At 47.1% G+C, this 13,348-nt stretch overlaps 1 protein-coding gene across 5 annotated transcripts in view; it reads right to left on the reverse strand.

Moving 5' to 3' along the window:
- The window catches only part of LOC135914389 (uncharacterized), a 35,752-nt gene that overhangs the window by 2,165 nt on the left and 20,239 nt on the right, over nucleotides 1-13,348 (reverse strand). Inside the window, exons 4-8 of one of the 5 annotated variants that reach the window (XM_065447208.2) lie at nucleotides 10,817-11,006; nucleotides 10,603-10,648; nucleotides 6,988-7,062; nucleotides 3,789-3,836; nucleotides 692-895 (exon numbers count right to left, since the gene is read on the reverse strand). In XM_065447208.2, coding sequence (XP_065303280.2) covers nucleotides 692-895; nucleotides 3,789-3,836; nucleotides 6,988-7,062; nucleotides 10,603-10,648; nucleotides 10,817-11,006 — 563 coding nt within the window. Of the gene's footprint in view, nucleotides 1-691; nucleotides 896-3,788; nucleotides 3,837-6,987; nucleotides 7,063-8,760; nucleotides 8,897-10,602; nucleotides 10,649-10,816; nucleotides 11,007-13,348 lie in introns of those variants that run through there. The other 4 variants (XR_010568300.2, XR_010568299.2, XR_010568298.2 and 1 more) reach the window with 4 other exon arrangements.

Genomic DNA, 13,348 nt, shown 5'->3' on the forward strand with positions numbered 1-13,348 from the left:
ACCCAAGCTATCGCTCAATAGAAACAGTTTCTGTCCAATGGTAGGAGTTGAACCAAGGTCCCCATAGGCCGTAGCTATATGCTAATATATGCCACAAACTCATGGATAGCACAAGAGAATAACGACCTCACTATTTCTTCATGCATGCAAGAGAGCCTTTTGAGAGGCATGGCGCGGGCATCCCGTCATAGTCATCAGCCTATCTTTATATCCACTGCAGGACGAAGGCCTCCCCCAGCGGTCTACAATTACCCCTGTTTAGCATCTCCTTATGCCTACAAGCTTCCTAATTTCTTCACACTACCTACCACGGCCTACACGCCAGTACCTCTACACACCACCTTATGCCGTCTTCGACTGCACTGCCCTTCCGTTTGCACCTATTTTGTAACCCTAATAGACCATCGGTTATCAGCCTTACGTATTACAAAGGCCGCTCTCCTGCATTCTTACCACTTCTATTAACGGCTGCCCCTAGGTTAGCCCATATTCTTAACTAAAACAAAGGTGGCCCCTTTTTGCGCTTTAATCCACACCGCTGTCTTCCTGTGTTTCAGCGTTGCGCGTACCATTTTTCATTTCATCGCTCGTTACGTCGCGTAGCAACAATTTAGGATACTGCGACAGCGTGGCGTGTAGAGACAGTTCGGCATGTACGGACTAGCCCTGTTGAACGCCATGGTTCACTCACGATTGCAGGCAGCCTCACAGTCACGGAGCGTCCGGAATCGGTTTGCTCCGCGGAGGCAGCGGGACACGTTAGCCGATAGCTTCACGCAGGTGCCGACTCTTCCTGGGCGCACCGAGAAGTGCACCGTGAAGGTCATGTCGCGCGAGGAGCACGGACGAAGCTTGGCGGCCCGCTCGCAGCGTTCGTCGGCTGGTCCGTTGTCTTCTGCACAGCGCAAAAAAAAAATAAAAAAAAATGAAGGCGTTGATCGGTGGCTCAACAGCTGACGCGTTTGATGGCAAGCTCGATTATACTTCGGTCATAGAGGCGCGAACTATAGAGGATGAGGTAGGCGCGAGACTATTCCGTGGCAGAAGGGCGAGTCGTGTGCAATAGGCATTCCATTTCTATGCTTACCCATCTTTTTTTTAATGCGAGGGTAAATGCTTCAGGCCATACAGGAGTATGGGATGGGGGTGAATAAGGATGATTAAATGAATGAAAAAAGACTTGCTGATTTGAAAACGGTATACGTCACGTAAGACAAAAATGGGGGCAGGTCCCGGAGATTGTGCAATACCGGGCCGACCCGAGGCGGAGGCGAAGCAGCTTTCAAGCAGTCAGCAAATTGAAGCGAAAAGTGCATACATTCTTTGGAATCACGCATACAATACAGATGGAGCCCGCAGCGGCGAACGGCTTTAACTTCGTGCTGCCTGTCGCTTCCACGTGAACGAAGCGGCGAGAACAGAGCGCTAACAAATCTATCAGCATACGCCGCCCCCTGCTCCCTTTGCAGATCTCTTTCAGGATATGGACCCGCGCGTCTCTCTTAAACTTGAAGCGGCGTGAGCCCAACGCGCGAAGTTATCATGCAGTCGGCACTCTCTGTCTGCTTCGCAGATCGCGTTCAAGATATGGTCCGCGCGGCGCATAATGGTTCGATGCGGATGGTTAAGGCGCTAAAGAGCGATGCCAGCTTACAATGAGCGGAACGTCATCAGCGCACCTGGTGCCACCAGCTGCAATAGTTTGCTTGCCTCATCAATTCACCTTGCGCCGCCCTCCGCAGCAGTTCGTCTTGCCGCAGAGCTATGGTTCATTTCGGTCGTTTCGATAAGTTTCATAACATTGATAATGACACCGGGCTGCGTGTAGATGAGCAAGAGGTACGATGCTTACGCATACTTGACAACTTTCTGCGTGAGTATTTATAGATTGTATATTCTGCATGAATCTTTATAGATGGTCCTGTGTGCGCGTGCGTGCGTCCGTGCGTGTGTGCGTCACTACAAAAGCGTTTCTATGACTGATTCGTTTCGAAGAATCTAACACAGTGTTCACGTCGGCCCGACAGAAGGCGCGAATGGGCAGAAAAAAAAAATATGGGGTTTTACGTGCCAAAACCACTTTCTGATTATGAGGCACGCCGTAGTGGAGGACTCCGGAAATTTTGACCACCTGGGGTTCTTTAACGTGCACCTAAATCTAAGCACACGGGTGCTTTCGCATTTCGCCCCCATCGAAATGCGGCCACCGTGGCCGGAATTCGATCCCGCGTACGAATGGGCAGACAATAGCAACGACTGTCTTGCGAAACAAACACGCACGGTGTATATATATATATATATATATATATATATATATATATATATATATATATATATATATATATATATATATATATATATAAGCACTTTGCAACACGGTCAACGAGGCCGATCTCATTCTACCTGATAACCTGATACTATAACAATAACCATATGTGCAGGAAAAATGATTACATCAGTCTATCTTTCATCTCTTAACATGATCAGTCTGAAGACTACCTAGCTAGTGCCATCCGACCTGTCCATACGTTACAGCATCTACACGCCTCATAAGCCTTTAACGATTAGAGCAAATCAATAAGTGTAGAAGTACCCTTCAGAAGAACCAATGGGAAGCTCTCGCTTTAATTTGACAATCATGTTCCCGTGCTTTATGCTCAATCTTAATGGAATTAGCCTTCTTAGGATACTTCACGCACTTTACGGTATTCAAGTATGCCCGTAGCTCTCCGCGAACATAGTTAAATACCCGAGTTTTCCCAGACCCAGTGACCCAAAATACCAGTCCATGACGGTCGTGATGCCATCGTGACCGTCCCGTTCCATCGTTGTCATTCCAGCTTCATCACCTGATTCTCGTCCCGCTGTGTTCGCGAGGCCATCGTCGCCATGCCGTAGTCGACACGATGTCGTAGTATAACGTCGTCATCATTTAGGAAAGGTCGTCCCATTGTTGCTATTCCGTCGACGTCGCATACCACCTTCGTCGTTCCATCAACTCGTTCCCTCACCATTCCATCGTGATCATGCTGTCGTCATTCACTCGCAATTATGCCCCCATTGTCACTCCATCGTCATCATTACGTCATCCTCGTGCATTCGTTGTCATATCACCGTCTTGATGGCGTCGTGGCCGTTCCAGCGGCGTCATTCCAGTTTCGACGCCCGATTCACGCCACACTGTCGTCATCACGCTACCGTAGTAATACAGTCATCGCGCCACCGACACCATAAGCCTCGTCATTATCCAATTGTCATCACGCTGCCGTCGTAATACAGCCATCGTGCCACCGACACCATACACACCTCTTCATTATCCCATTGTCATCACGCGGTTGTCGTTATGTACATCGTCACCAATACAGATTTCTCATCCCATCGTCGCCATGCAATCGTCGGCATACTGCTTTCGTCGTTCCGTTAACGTCATTCCTTCTTCGTCACTGGGCTGTCGTCATAAAGTCGCCGTACATGCCGTTATCGTCACGGCCGACCCAGGCGAGTAAATGCCACAGCAAAGTGGGCCGATCCCGGTCACACTGTTTGCCGCGTATGACCAAAGCAAAGAGAATCTCGGAATGATCGTTACAGATTCTGAATAAAGGTGTCTTCGACAATACGGTGCGTTGCTACATTGCTTCAACCTTAATCGCCATTATTGTCGACAGTCATGGAGAAGGGTTCTGTGGGATTTTTTTTTTTTACTTTTATGATGGAATCACAATGTCTTATTTTCCATCGTATTTTTTATGATATCCACTAATAGGATTGACGTGTATATGACTCACCGTACGGCGTGTATTCCATCGTTGTAATTTCTTTCGAAGAGCGTGCGCCTGCGTAGATGAGAGGACGAGAAATGTCATTCTAGGGTGGGGGGGGGGGGGGGGAGTTGAAAACAACATGTTAATTTATCGCCCTGGTACGTCTTACATAAATTTGGAAAATAGGTAAGTAAAAAGAACAGAACCACGAAGTTTACACATTCGTAACTCTGCGCGAAAAATAAATATCGGAGCTGTGAAAATTGCATCTGTTAGATCTTTAAAGCGGACAACTGTGACACATAAATGTACAGCTCACGTGAATTTCTTAAGACGTTTAAGAGGGCCTTGCAAAAGGCCAATTCGTGAATTAGTGGTATAATTTCGGGTAGTCTATATCAGCTTTGTCCCTCTTAGATCTACTTGCAGTTGAGAGAATTCTGATATCGGTTTTGATTGCCGAGTTATGGAGTTCGAGTAGTAGTTCCTACTTTTCTTTTAATTTTGCAATAATGAAAATATTTTATTAAAGATTAGCTACCTAAGTAAAGAACTTGCTTACAAAAGTAGCTAGATATTAATTTTTTTCTTTTAAATGCAACAAATATCGCCGTTTAGGTGCAGTCCTTGTTAAAGAAAAGAACATATGCACCACAACGCCTATATACAATAATACGATATCAAACTTTTAGGATCCTATATAAAAGACCGTTTTTCCCACATGTCATATGATGTTATTGGACATGGGAGTTATGAGAAATGGGGTTTGTTTGTTTGTTTGTTTGTTTGTTTGTTTGTTTGTTTGTTTGTTTGTTTGTTTGTTTGTTTGTTTGTTTGTTTGTTTCAGTAGGGATGGTTGGTTATAGTATTTAGATATGAGTTCCCAACTTAAGACTTCCCTCAGGTTAAGGCTAGTTAAGGTTAAGGCTAAAACAGTCATGACATACCAACTCGCCCAAACTGCCACGCTTTTGACTTCCCTCAAACACTTCTTTTAGTACACTGTAACGACAGGCAACTTCTGGGGGAAAGATATTACCAGGGAAGAGAAAACATCAAATAATATAATGAGGCTAGCATGCAAAGCGTTCTAACGATGCACGTACGCATGCTACGATATTTTATTAACTTTTGCGTGCGATTCGAAGCACTGAAACAGCATAGTTGGTCACTGGGGGATGCCGTTGTGGATGGTTCCAGAACAAGTACGACCACTTGGTGCTTTTCTTTTTCTCCTAATGCGCGCCTAATTACAATATCCTTTTCGCATTTCGCCCATGTTTAAACGTGCGTCGTCGGGGCCGGGCATCACACCCGCGACTTATTTCTCAGTAAGACAGTGCAATAGCCGCTTAGAAAAAAAAATAAAATACGTCGCAGCGTGCTGTATTAGCGGACTTTAATCCCCGCATTCAGAAGCGCATCTCGACTTGAATCAGATGTTTGACTTTGTCTAAATGACCTCTGTCGTGAGCGTGCCCAGGGAAACGCAATGGGCGTCTTGGGCATGTCCATGCCAGGTTGTCGTATACACATCGAGTCAAGCATGGGCTTCAAGCTAAGATACAGTTCTGAATACGGGGGAGTAAAATGATGGGCGCTTCAGGTCAATGATGGCGTTTTTAGACCTGAAGACTTAGCAAATGCGGACTAGTGGCAAGTCAAATAACTTTGAACACACTGGCTTTCCGGCCTTTGTTTCACTGCGACAATGAGTACTTGGCGTGTTCGTGACTTCATTAACTTTACCCTTAATCGTTAATTATTTCGAAGCCGGCTAAACACACCAAGCCACGCACCATATGTGCACCACGCATATGCACCATAGCAGGGTGAACGCCCCCTTCTAGGGATCCTATTAAAAACATTTTTTTCTTAATCATAACACTAACATAAAAAGACAATCGCCTTCTTTGCGTATCACATCCATTTAAAATTAATGAAGAATTAATTTTTGTAATAAAGCTAAACCTAATTGTCATCCTGCATTTCTTTTTTTTTTCAAAGGTGATTCCTTTTTGAAAACGTTTGTCATCCCGTCAAGTATACACGCTTCAACGCCACTCGCCACGTGTAGCAAAACCCGGGAGGATTCACTATAAAGAAAGCTTCGCTTTAACGATGCGCTTCGGGTCGACGGACCCGAACCAGAGACCCTCCCCAACTCAATATACATGCACGGCGCGGGGTTCTTAGCAACATTCATACCCTCGTACAAGCTACAGTGATTCTTGTTGGCGACTGACGCATACGCGCCAAGGCTGCATAGCAACGATATGGTTGCACAAGCGAGAACTTCTCGTTTCACCAAACGCACCACTTTCGGGAAGACGGGATCGATGGTTGCCCACGTTTCTTCACAGTGTAGCACAACAAATCAGAAGTTATGCAACAATCACTGTCGTGCCATCGTATAGCCATATTAATCGCAATTTATCGTCCTAAATATGGACATGGTGCGGCATTTTCTAAAACATTTTCAGGTCCTTAAACGATCCCGATATCCGGTTACTTCCAAGACTTGTCGCATAACATTGCTTCCCAAAGAGCGAAGGATCTGTACATATATTTTCTCCTTAGATGAATCCACTACGGAAAACCAGTGAACAAGCTATGAGCTCTCGTCGCAGCAAGAGGCGTAAGACCGATGTTCTAACTTCGTCCCCTCATACCAGCTTTGTCGCACATTACCAGCATGAACTACGTTATAAATGACAAAAACCAAACCAACAGTTGTTCCTAATCGACTTGGTTAAAAGCAAGTTAAGCGAGCTCTGCACATTCCGTTCCCAATGTCTCTTGAAGTAATTATAAATAAATTCATTCGTTCCTCATCCATTCTTGATTCGCAGACTCTGCGTCTTCTGGCGTTCTCGAAATCAGCACGCCCGGGAACAACCACGAACCTACACTTGTGAGCCCACATATTTAACAGTGACATGACCTTCCGAAAGACGTATGCAAATTATACCGTCTCTTTGTGGAGTTGTTGTTTCAATGCACTATCTCTTGAGGTATAGTTGAATATTAAGCATGCTCTTTTCGAGGGTCGCGCCAACTTAAAGATGACACCACTGCGTTCATGCTCTTATTTCCTGCCGCGCTGCCAATCTTCAACTCCGTTGTTAACTCCTTGCAGTTATCACTGATAATGGCACCTTCGCTACGTACACAACCGCGCAAAAGCAACAGTCGGCACGAATTAAGTAAGCGTCCAACTCACTTGGTTCGGGAGACACCGTGGCGACACCAACGGACGAGTCGGTTTCCGTTCCGGAACAGACGGCGCTCCCAGCGCCTATGCAGTTATCGGAAGGCAACGAAGCAAAGCGCAGGTATGAGGCAGTGTCAAAAAGCAGAGAAAAATAAGGAGCGATGGGCCAACTCTCAAAATTTTCAAGATACGGTTGACAGGTCATTGCGATAACGTCCTTGCTTATCAGCCATCAACAGGTATGAGGCAACAATGAAGAACAAACATATAAAACAGCGACGGGGAGGGGGGGGGGGGGGCAAAGTCGCAATATCTTCAAGACACTTGACAGCTTATTGCGAAAACCCTTTTCGCTTCAACATCTCTTCAACGCCAGCGAGAGATAAACGAGATATAAAACAACGATAGGGGGCAAAGCCGCGAAACCTTCAAAAGAAATGACAGCTCCCTTCAATCTTTCAGATTTGCTTCTCTACATTCCCGTCTTATATAAAAACAGAGTGCATACAAATCATACGTCTTATACGTTTAAAATCAACGTGACTCTATGTGCGCTGAAGACCCGGATCAGATGCAATGGCGGGAGCCGTGACGATTCGATATCTGGTTGCAAAATCAGAATAAACGCACCTTGCATATAATGAAATTCCGAAATTCGATAGCTCAATGAGAGAGCATGAAATATGGTTCTGTTTGCTGGGTGTTAGACTAGACAGTACGTTGAGCGATGATTTTTCCACGATAAGACATTTGAACTGCATGACAAACGTTGAGCTTCAACAGCACATGTGTAAACGAGCCTGACCTTTGGCCCCCTTCTCTTTGGGATTGACGTGGGATGTTTCTCATGGTACGTTCAACTGGTTCCTGCCACGCTACAACATGGTTTGCACCGATGCGGAAGCCCCTCGACGTTTAAAAGCAGAGTGGGCACACCCCAGGCAAAGGAACAGTTTCTCCCGGAGCAACAGGAGGTTGTCACGGGAGTCTGTCATATTCCGGTCGCGCTCCCAGCTCTAAGACGAGAGCACCTCCCAGCGCTCCAAGCTGAATCGCGGCACTCTGATTGAGCCAGATGAATGTGTTTCGAGCGCATGATTTAAAAAAAAATGCTTTTAAATCACCCAGTGAGAGCGCTTGATAGACCGGTCGAAAGGGACCACTCAGCTGTACCATTGACCAGACAACGCCTCGTGGCAAGTATTGCCGAGAAGCACCACTGAAGCTCGGCAAACTCTAGCAAACTGAAGGGCAAGATGCATAACAATTCAAGAGCGAGGAGGATCAGGGGATACGAGAGGTATCGATGTCCTTTTAGTCACTAGCATGCCAATAAACAGGCAGTTATTTGGCCGGTTGGCTGCTCCCTAACCTCACGTACTACGTATGCGACGCCTGGGGTTTAGAAGAAACGTTCCACACCTACCGCGTCAATTGGCGGTGAACGACGCTGGCTAACACTCCCAGGCCTCGCCTCTCACACACGCACAAATACTCCGGAAATTTGACGGCAGGATGGCCACTGCGCGGTAGCTTATTTGTTAAAGCACCCCACGCGTGACGCAGAAGATGTGGGTTCGGTTCCCATTACTGGGGCAAGTACTCTTTTCGTCTATTTTCAGTTCCCTTTGGCCCACTATTTCCTACATTTCAAATAAACGTAACAATTGATATCCCTCGCGCTTACTCGGGCTTCATTAACTGCGACTATAAATGAAATGCAAGAGGTGCGTATGTATGCGTGCGTATGTATGCGTGCGTACAGCGTGCCGGGCCGACTTCGTCGAACGCCATGAACCGGACGGAGAGGCAGAGGAAGAAGAGGGCGGCACTGGAGACAGCCAGGATGGTGCGATACAGGCGAGGAAGGGCGCCCCCTAGGCGAGGGGTCGACGAAGACATGAAGTCGGCTTCGGGGCTGCGAACAAATCCACCCGGATAGCGCACCTCAGGCGTGAAAGGATTTTATGGCCAAATGTGTGTTTATCTATCTCCGGTGTGCGCATTTGTTCTGTTTTTCGTTCCGGTAACGCTGCCCTGCATCCAAGCATGAACCAACCCCCTCCCGAGTCAAGGTCTTTAGTAGCGGACCTGACCCGCCGTGTTGGCTTAGCGACCGGTGGCGATGCGCTGCTAAGCGCGAGGTCACGGGATCAAATCTCGGCAATCGCTGGGGGCGAAATTCCAAAACGCCCGTGCGCCCAACAAAGGTGGTCAAAATTAGCCCGGAGTCCCCCACTATGGCGCGCCGCATAATCAGATCGTTGTTTGGCACGCAAAACCCCCAAAACCCTTCATTAAAAGTTAGTAGAATACCTGCGGGAACTTTCAGTAGGCATCCATGCAGTTCAAGTTTAGCGTCTATGCTACGAAAGAATACATAAGTGGCGTAAGGATTTCAAAATGCAATCTGTAGGAAAGAAGGATGTAGGAATCTGTAGGAATCTGTAGGATGGGAATGCACCATGACTGATACTAAGACGAGAGAACACAGAAACGCGAGGCCATATAGCAATGGATTACAACTGAAAAGCCGTGGATGACGTTCACAGTTGAAATGGGGTTCAGTAAAGAGGAAAGTTGGGCTAGTTGGTGAGTAATCACCATACCTTGCTGGTGAAGCAGTGCACTGACACGGACACAGTGAAGACACACAAGCAGCGAGTGTCGTCTTTTCTTGTGTCTTCACTGTGGCCGTGTCAGTGCGCTGCTTCACCAGCAAGGTATGATGATGTTTTACGTGCAACAACAACAAAAGAAATTACTATCTCATCACGAGGCCCGCCGTAGAGTGGCAAACGAGCGTTAGTGCGGGAATCCGGATACTGATTTTAACGGCCTGGGGTTATTTACCGTGCGCTCAATGCCACTATAGCGCTTTTGTATCCCACCCCCGTCGAACTGTGGTATGCCGGAGTGGGAATCGAACCCGTGTCCTCGTGCTAAGCCTCGCTACGCTGTAACCGCTGAACTAACGCCGTGAGTCGGACGGAGATGAGAACCCTGAGTTGAGAGCCAACGTTCTGACAAGAGAACTTGTCCTCGTCAGGGGCCCCTGTCTCCTTGTGGGGCCAATGTATATGTAACCGGCGTTCCAAACCCACATTGGGTTTGGCATTCCAAACCCAATGATGATGTTCGCGCTCAGCTGAACATCGCAGCAACAGAGGCGGCATTACTGCCATAACTTTAGATTTTTTTTTTCACTCCATCTACTAATACTTGCTCCCACGATCAGCTATACCACGCTAAGCCTAGCCAAGTTAGTCCTTGACAAGTGTACTTATAAAACTCGGCAGAGGTACAGCGGCAGCTATGTATGCTAACAAGATGGTAAGTAGCTTTTAGACCAAACGAGCGCAACATTAGTCTCGACGCTACAGACGACAAAAAAAAAAGAAGCAAAGAACACCGCGAGATCACGGCAGGTTGTCATTACGCATTTTTTTTAAGCGGCGTTTCTCACGCAGATCCGTTGTAGCCCCACGACTAAGCGGCCAAGAAACGGATTGGGAGTCGCATCACGGAGGGGGGCAAGCTCGCCTGCTGAGCGCGCAAGAAAACAAGTCAGGCGTGCTGGCGCGCAAATATAAATTCGATTACACTAAGGTCCGTCTCACTTACGCCATGACAGGGACGACGCCAACGGCGCTGGACGATAAGGAGCTTCCTGCGGTGCCACAAAAGAAGCAACGGTGATGCAAATGTCGAAACAAAAAGAGAAAGAAAAAAAAAGGCCGCGGCGCCTATCTCTTGCGCGGACCTCCGCGGCGCTTGAATTCAAGGCCTGCCCAGTCAAAGCGTGAAGTCAATTAGTGTGAAACGTATACACACGCACCGGCGGCCGATATTTTGTGCGAGTCATTCCTGCGGCCAGAGGCGGCGGTGCGCTTGGAATCGCCGGCCTGCATGCTGCGTGCTGCGCGGGTCGGCTTGCTTCTTGACTTGACTTTCGGCTTCTGTTTTGGCTTGCGCCGAGACCTCGGCCGCTGATACCCGTGGTGATGGCCCTTGACACCGGCGACGACCTATTGGAGAAAAGGAAAAAGAAAAAAAAGGAATAATGCGCGTTTCCAGCCGCTTTTTCCATGTACTTTTCTATCTAGGTGCTGTATTTCTTTGTTTTTGACTATTTATTCAACGCGAACGCAGTTAATTTGTCGTGCCGAGCAGTCTTCGTGCAAGACAAGCCGTCGTTTCGTGTCGGCATCAGTCGGCGTGTGGATGGACAGGCGAGGAATTGAATCTTTCGGCAGTGTTCGACGTCGTGGGGTTCAACTTGGCCGCTGTCTTTCGCGTCAAGTTTCAATGACACGTTGCCGGCGAACAGAGGGCATGTCCATATATATAAAAATGGCATTGAATTGATGTTTCACTCGACGTCTCTAGCTAACTTTGTAGAAGCGTGGTTTGGGTACTTTGACGGGAAATCTTGTGGGAAGGACGTTTTTCCTTTGAGAATGTTATAGTCGTCACTTTATTGGCGTTGTCCAGTTGGCGTTGGCACTTTCGACATCGGCGGGGTGCTACGTGTACAAGCAAGAGCACGGTGAATCGCCTTCGGAGTCAATATCCTGCACAGTCTAATGCTGCAACCAAACACGCATTCTCAAGGACCATTCAAATCCGCGAGAGCCATTGGCTCGCTTCCACAATCTCGCACAAAGGAGTCATTAAACAAGCGGGTTTCAATGGTCTTCAGTTTAAATGGTCCCTGAAAGCGAATGTGAGGCTCCGGCATTAGGCATTGCTCCATAGAATGTGTTAGAACGTTTCATGTGAGATGAGTACAAAATTTAACAAACAAAATGTTAAAAACGGACAGCGCTGCTGTTGCCTGTACATTCATTCGACGTGTGGTTAATTTCACTCCTAAGGAGGGCAGTGCGGTTGGCAGCACACCTCAGACAAGCGTATCCGTTAATCTACGCGAGCTCTCAATCAATATTCGTAATCTGGAATTTGGGACATTGATTTTAGTCCACCTGTGTCACTTGAATACTTTTCTCGACTTGTTAGTAGGTATTCAATATCTTCAATGTCGTCTGTACGAATACTGGTTTGTTTATTTGGCTATTTGCAATAATTAATTTGACATTCTCAAGGCAGCGACTTTAGTACTGTAGAGTCAGAGTTAACCAAATGTAATTACCGCTGTCGCTGTTCTTCTTGTTCTTCTTGGTGGTGTTGCTGTTTTGTTCGGAGTCTAATGGAACCACTTTATCTTCGTCATCATTTTGGTATTTGTTATCGCCTTCGTCTTCGCTACTTGTGCATTTCGTGAGAGATTGTTTTCTATTCCAGATCAACGTAGTATTGTGGCTAAAGCTACAGTCAGGCTCAGCCAATCACCAGCAAGGTCGTGGGGACACATCTGTCCAGTATGTCGTGCCTCACTTCTCTTAAGAACACCGCCTGCCCAGACTCAAGCAGCCTTGCTGCACAACTCATCGCACGCTATCGCTTCAATGTGTCGTTATTGTGAAACGAAATTGTCATCACTGAAATCGTTTTATTACAACACCGGAAAAAGAGAAGAGCAACACGGTCATGGTCCCAAGGCCTACTATATACTGCTATTAAAGGCTTGTCTGAATCCAGTTTACCCTTATATATGGGCAGACTCCGCAGATTTGTTTATAGTAGCTTGCATCGTCAGAGTGCATGCCTCTCTTGGCTAAGCATTTATTCAGTTCTCCTTCTGCGTGCTTGCAGCTCAACAGTATATCTATATATATAGGCGATGTAGATAGCCCGTTTGCTTCCTCTTCAGAAACCGGATACTGCTCCCCAGTGTCTGGTGCGTTCTTCTTCGTAGTAATACATGTTCTTCCACTTCCTGGTTGCGTGCAGTGCAAGTCCTGTGTTATTACAAACCCTAAGCAAGGTGATAGCGTCTCTTCTCGTCCATGCTGTAAATGCGCCCAGACAGATTCTGGCGACGATGAGCTCATTAGGCTGTAGTTGGTCAGGTTGAGGGGTCGTGGGTTGATTGGCTTGACAAGGTAGCGGGCGCGATTTACTTTGACCTCACTTTCCTTTTCTCTTTTTCGTGACCACCGGAGACTAGAGGAGCTTGCTAAACTATGAAGTTGGTAACGTCTAGATCGCCAGTGGCCTACGAAAGCCTTGCTGGCGCCTGCTTCACGGTGCCTATCGGGCATCGCATGCTCGAAAAATCTCAAACAAACACAACATAGCATAGGGCAAGTTGGTGGACACAGAGGGGACAGAGAAAGACAAAAAAAGGTTATACTGGGAGGCAGTGAATTACCAATTATATATAATTCGTGATCTCCCCTTTTCTTGTCGCTTTCTCTGAACAACATGATTCATGGTCAACCCCACACTGTGAGAATGCGCCAGAACT

Source organism: Dermacentor albipictus, chromosome 7, assembly GCF_038994185.2.
Source record: "Dermacentor albipictus isolate Rhodes 1998 colony chromosome 7, USDA_Dalb.pri_finalv2, whole genome shotgun sequence".
Classification (NCBI taxonomy): Eukaryota; Metazoa; Arthropoda; class Arachnida; order Ixodida; family Ixodidae; genus Dermacentor; species Dermacentor albipictus.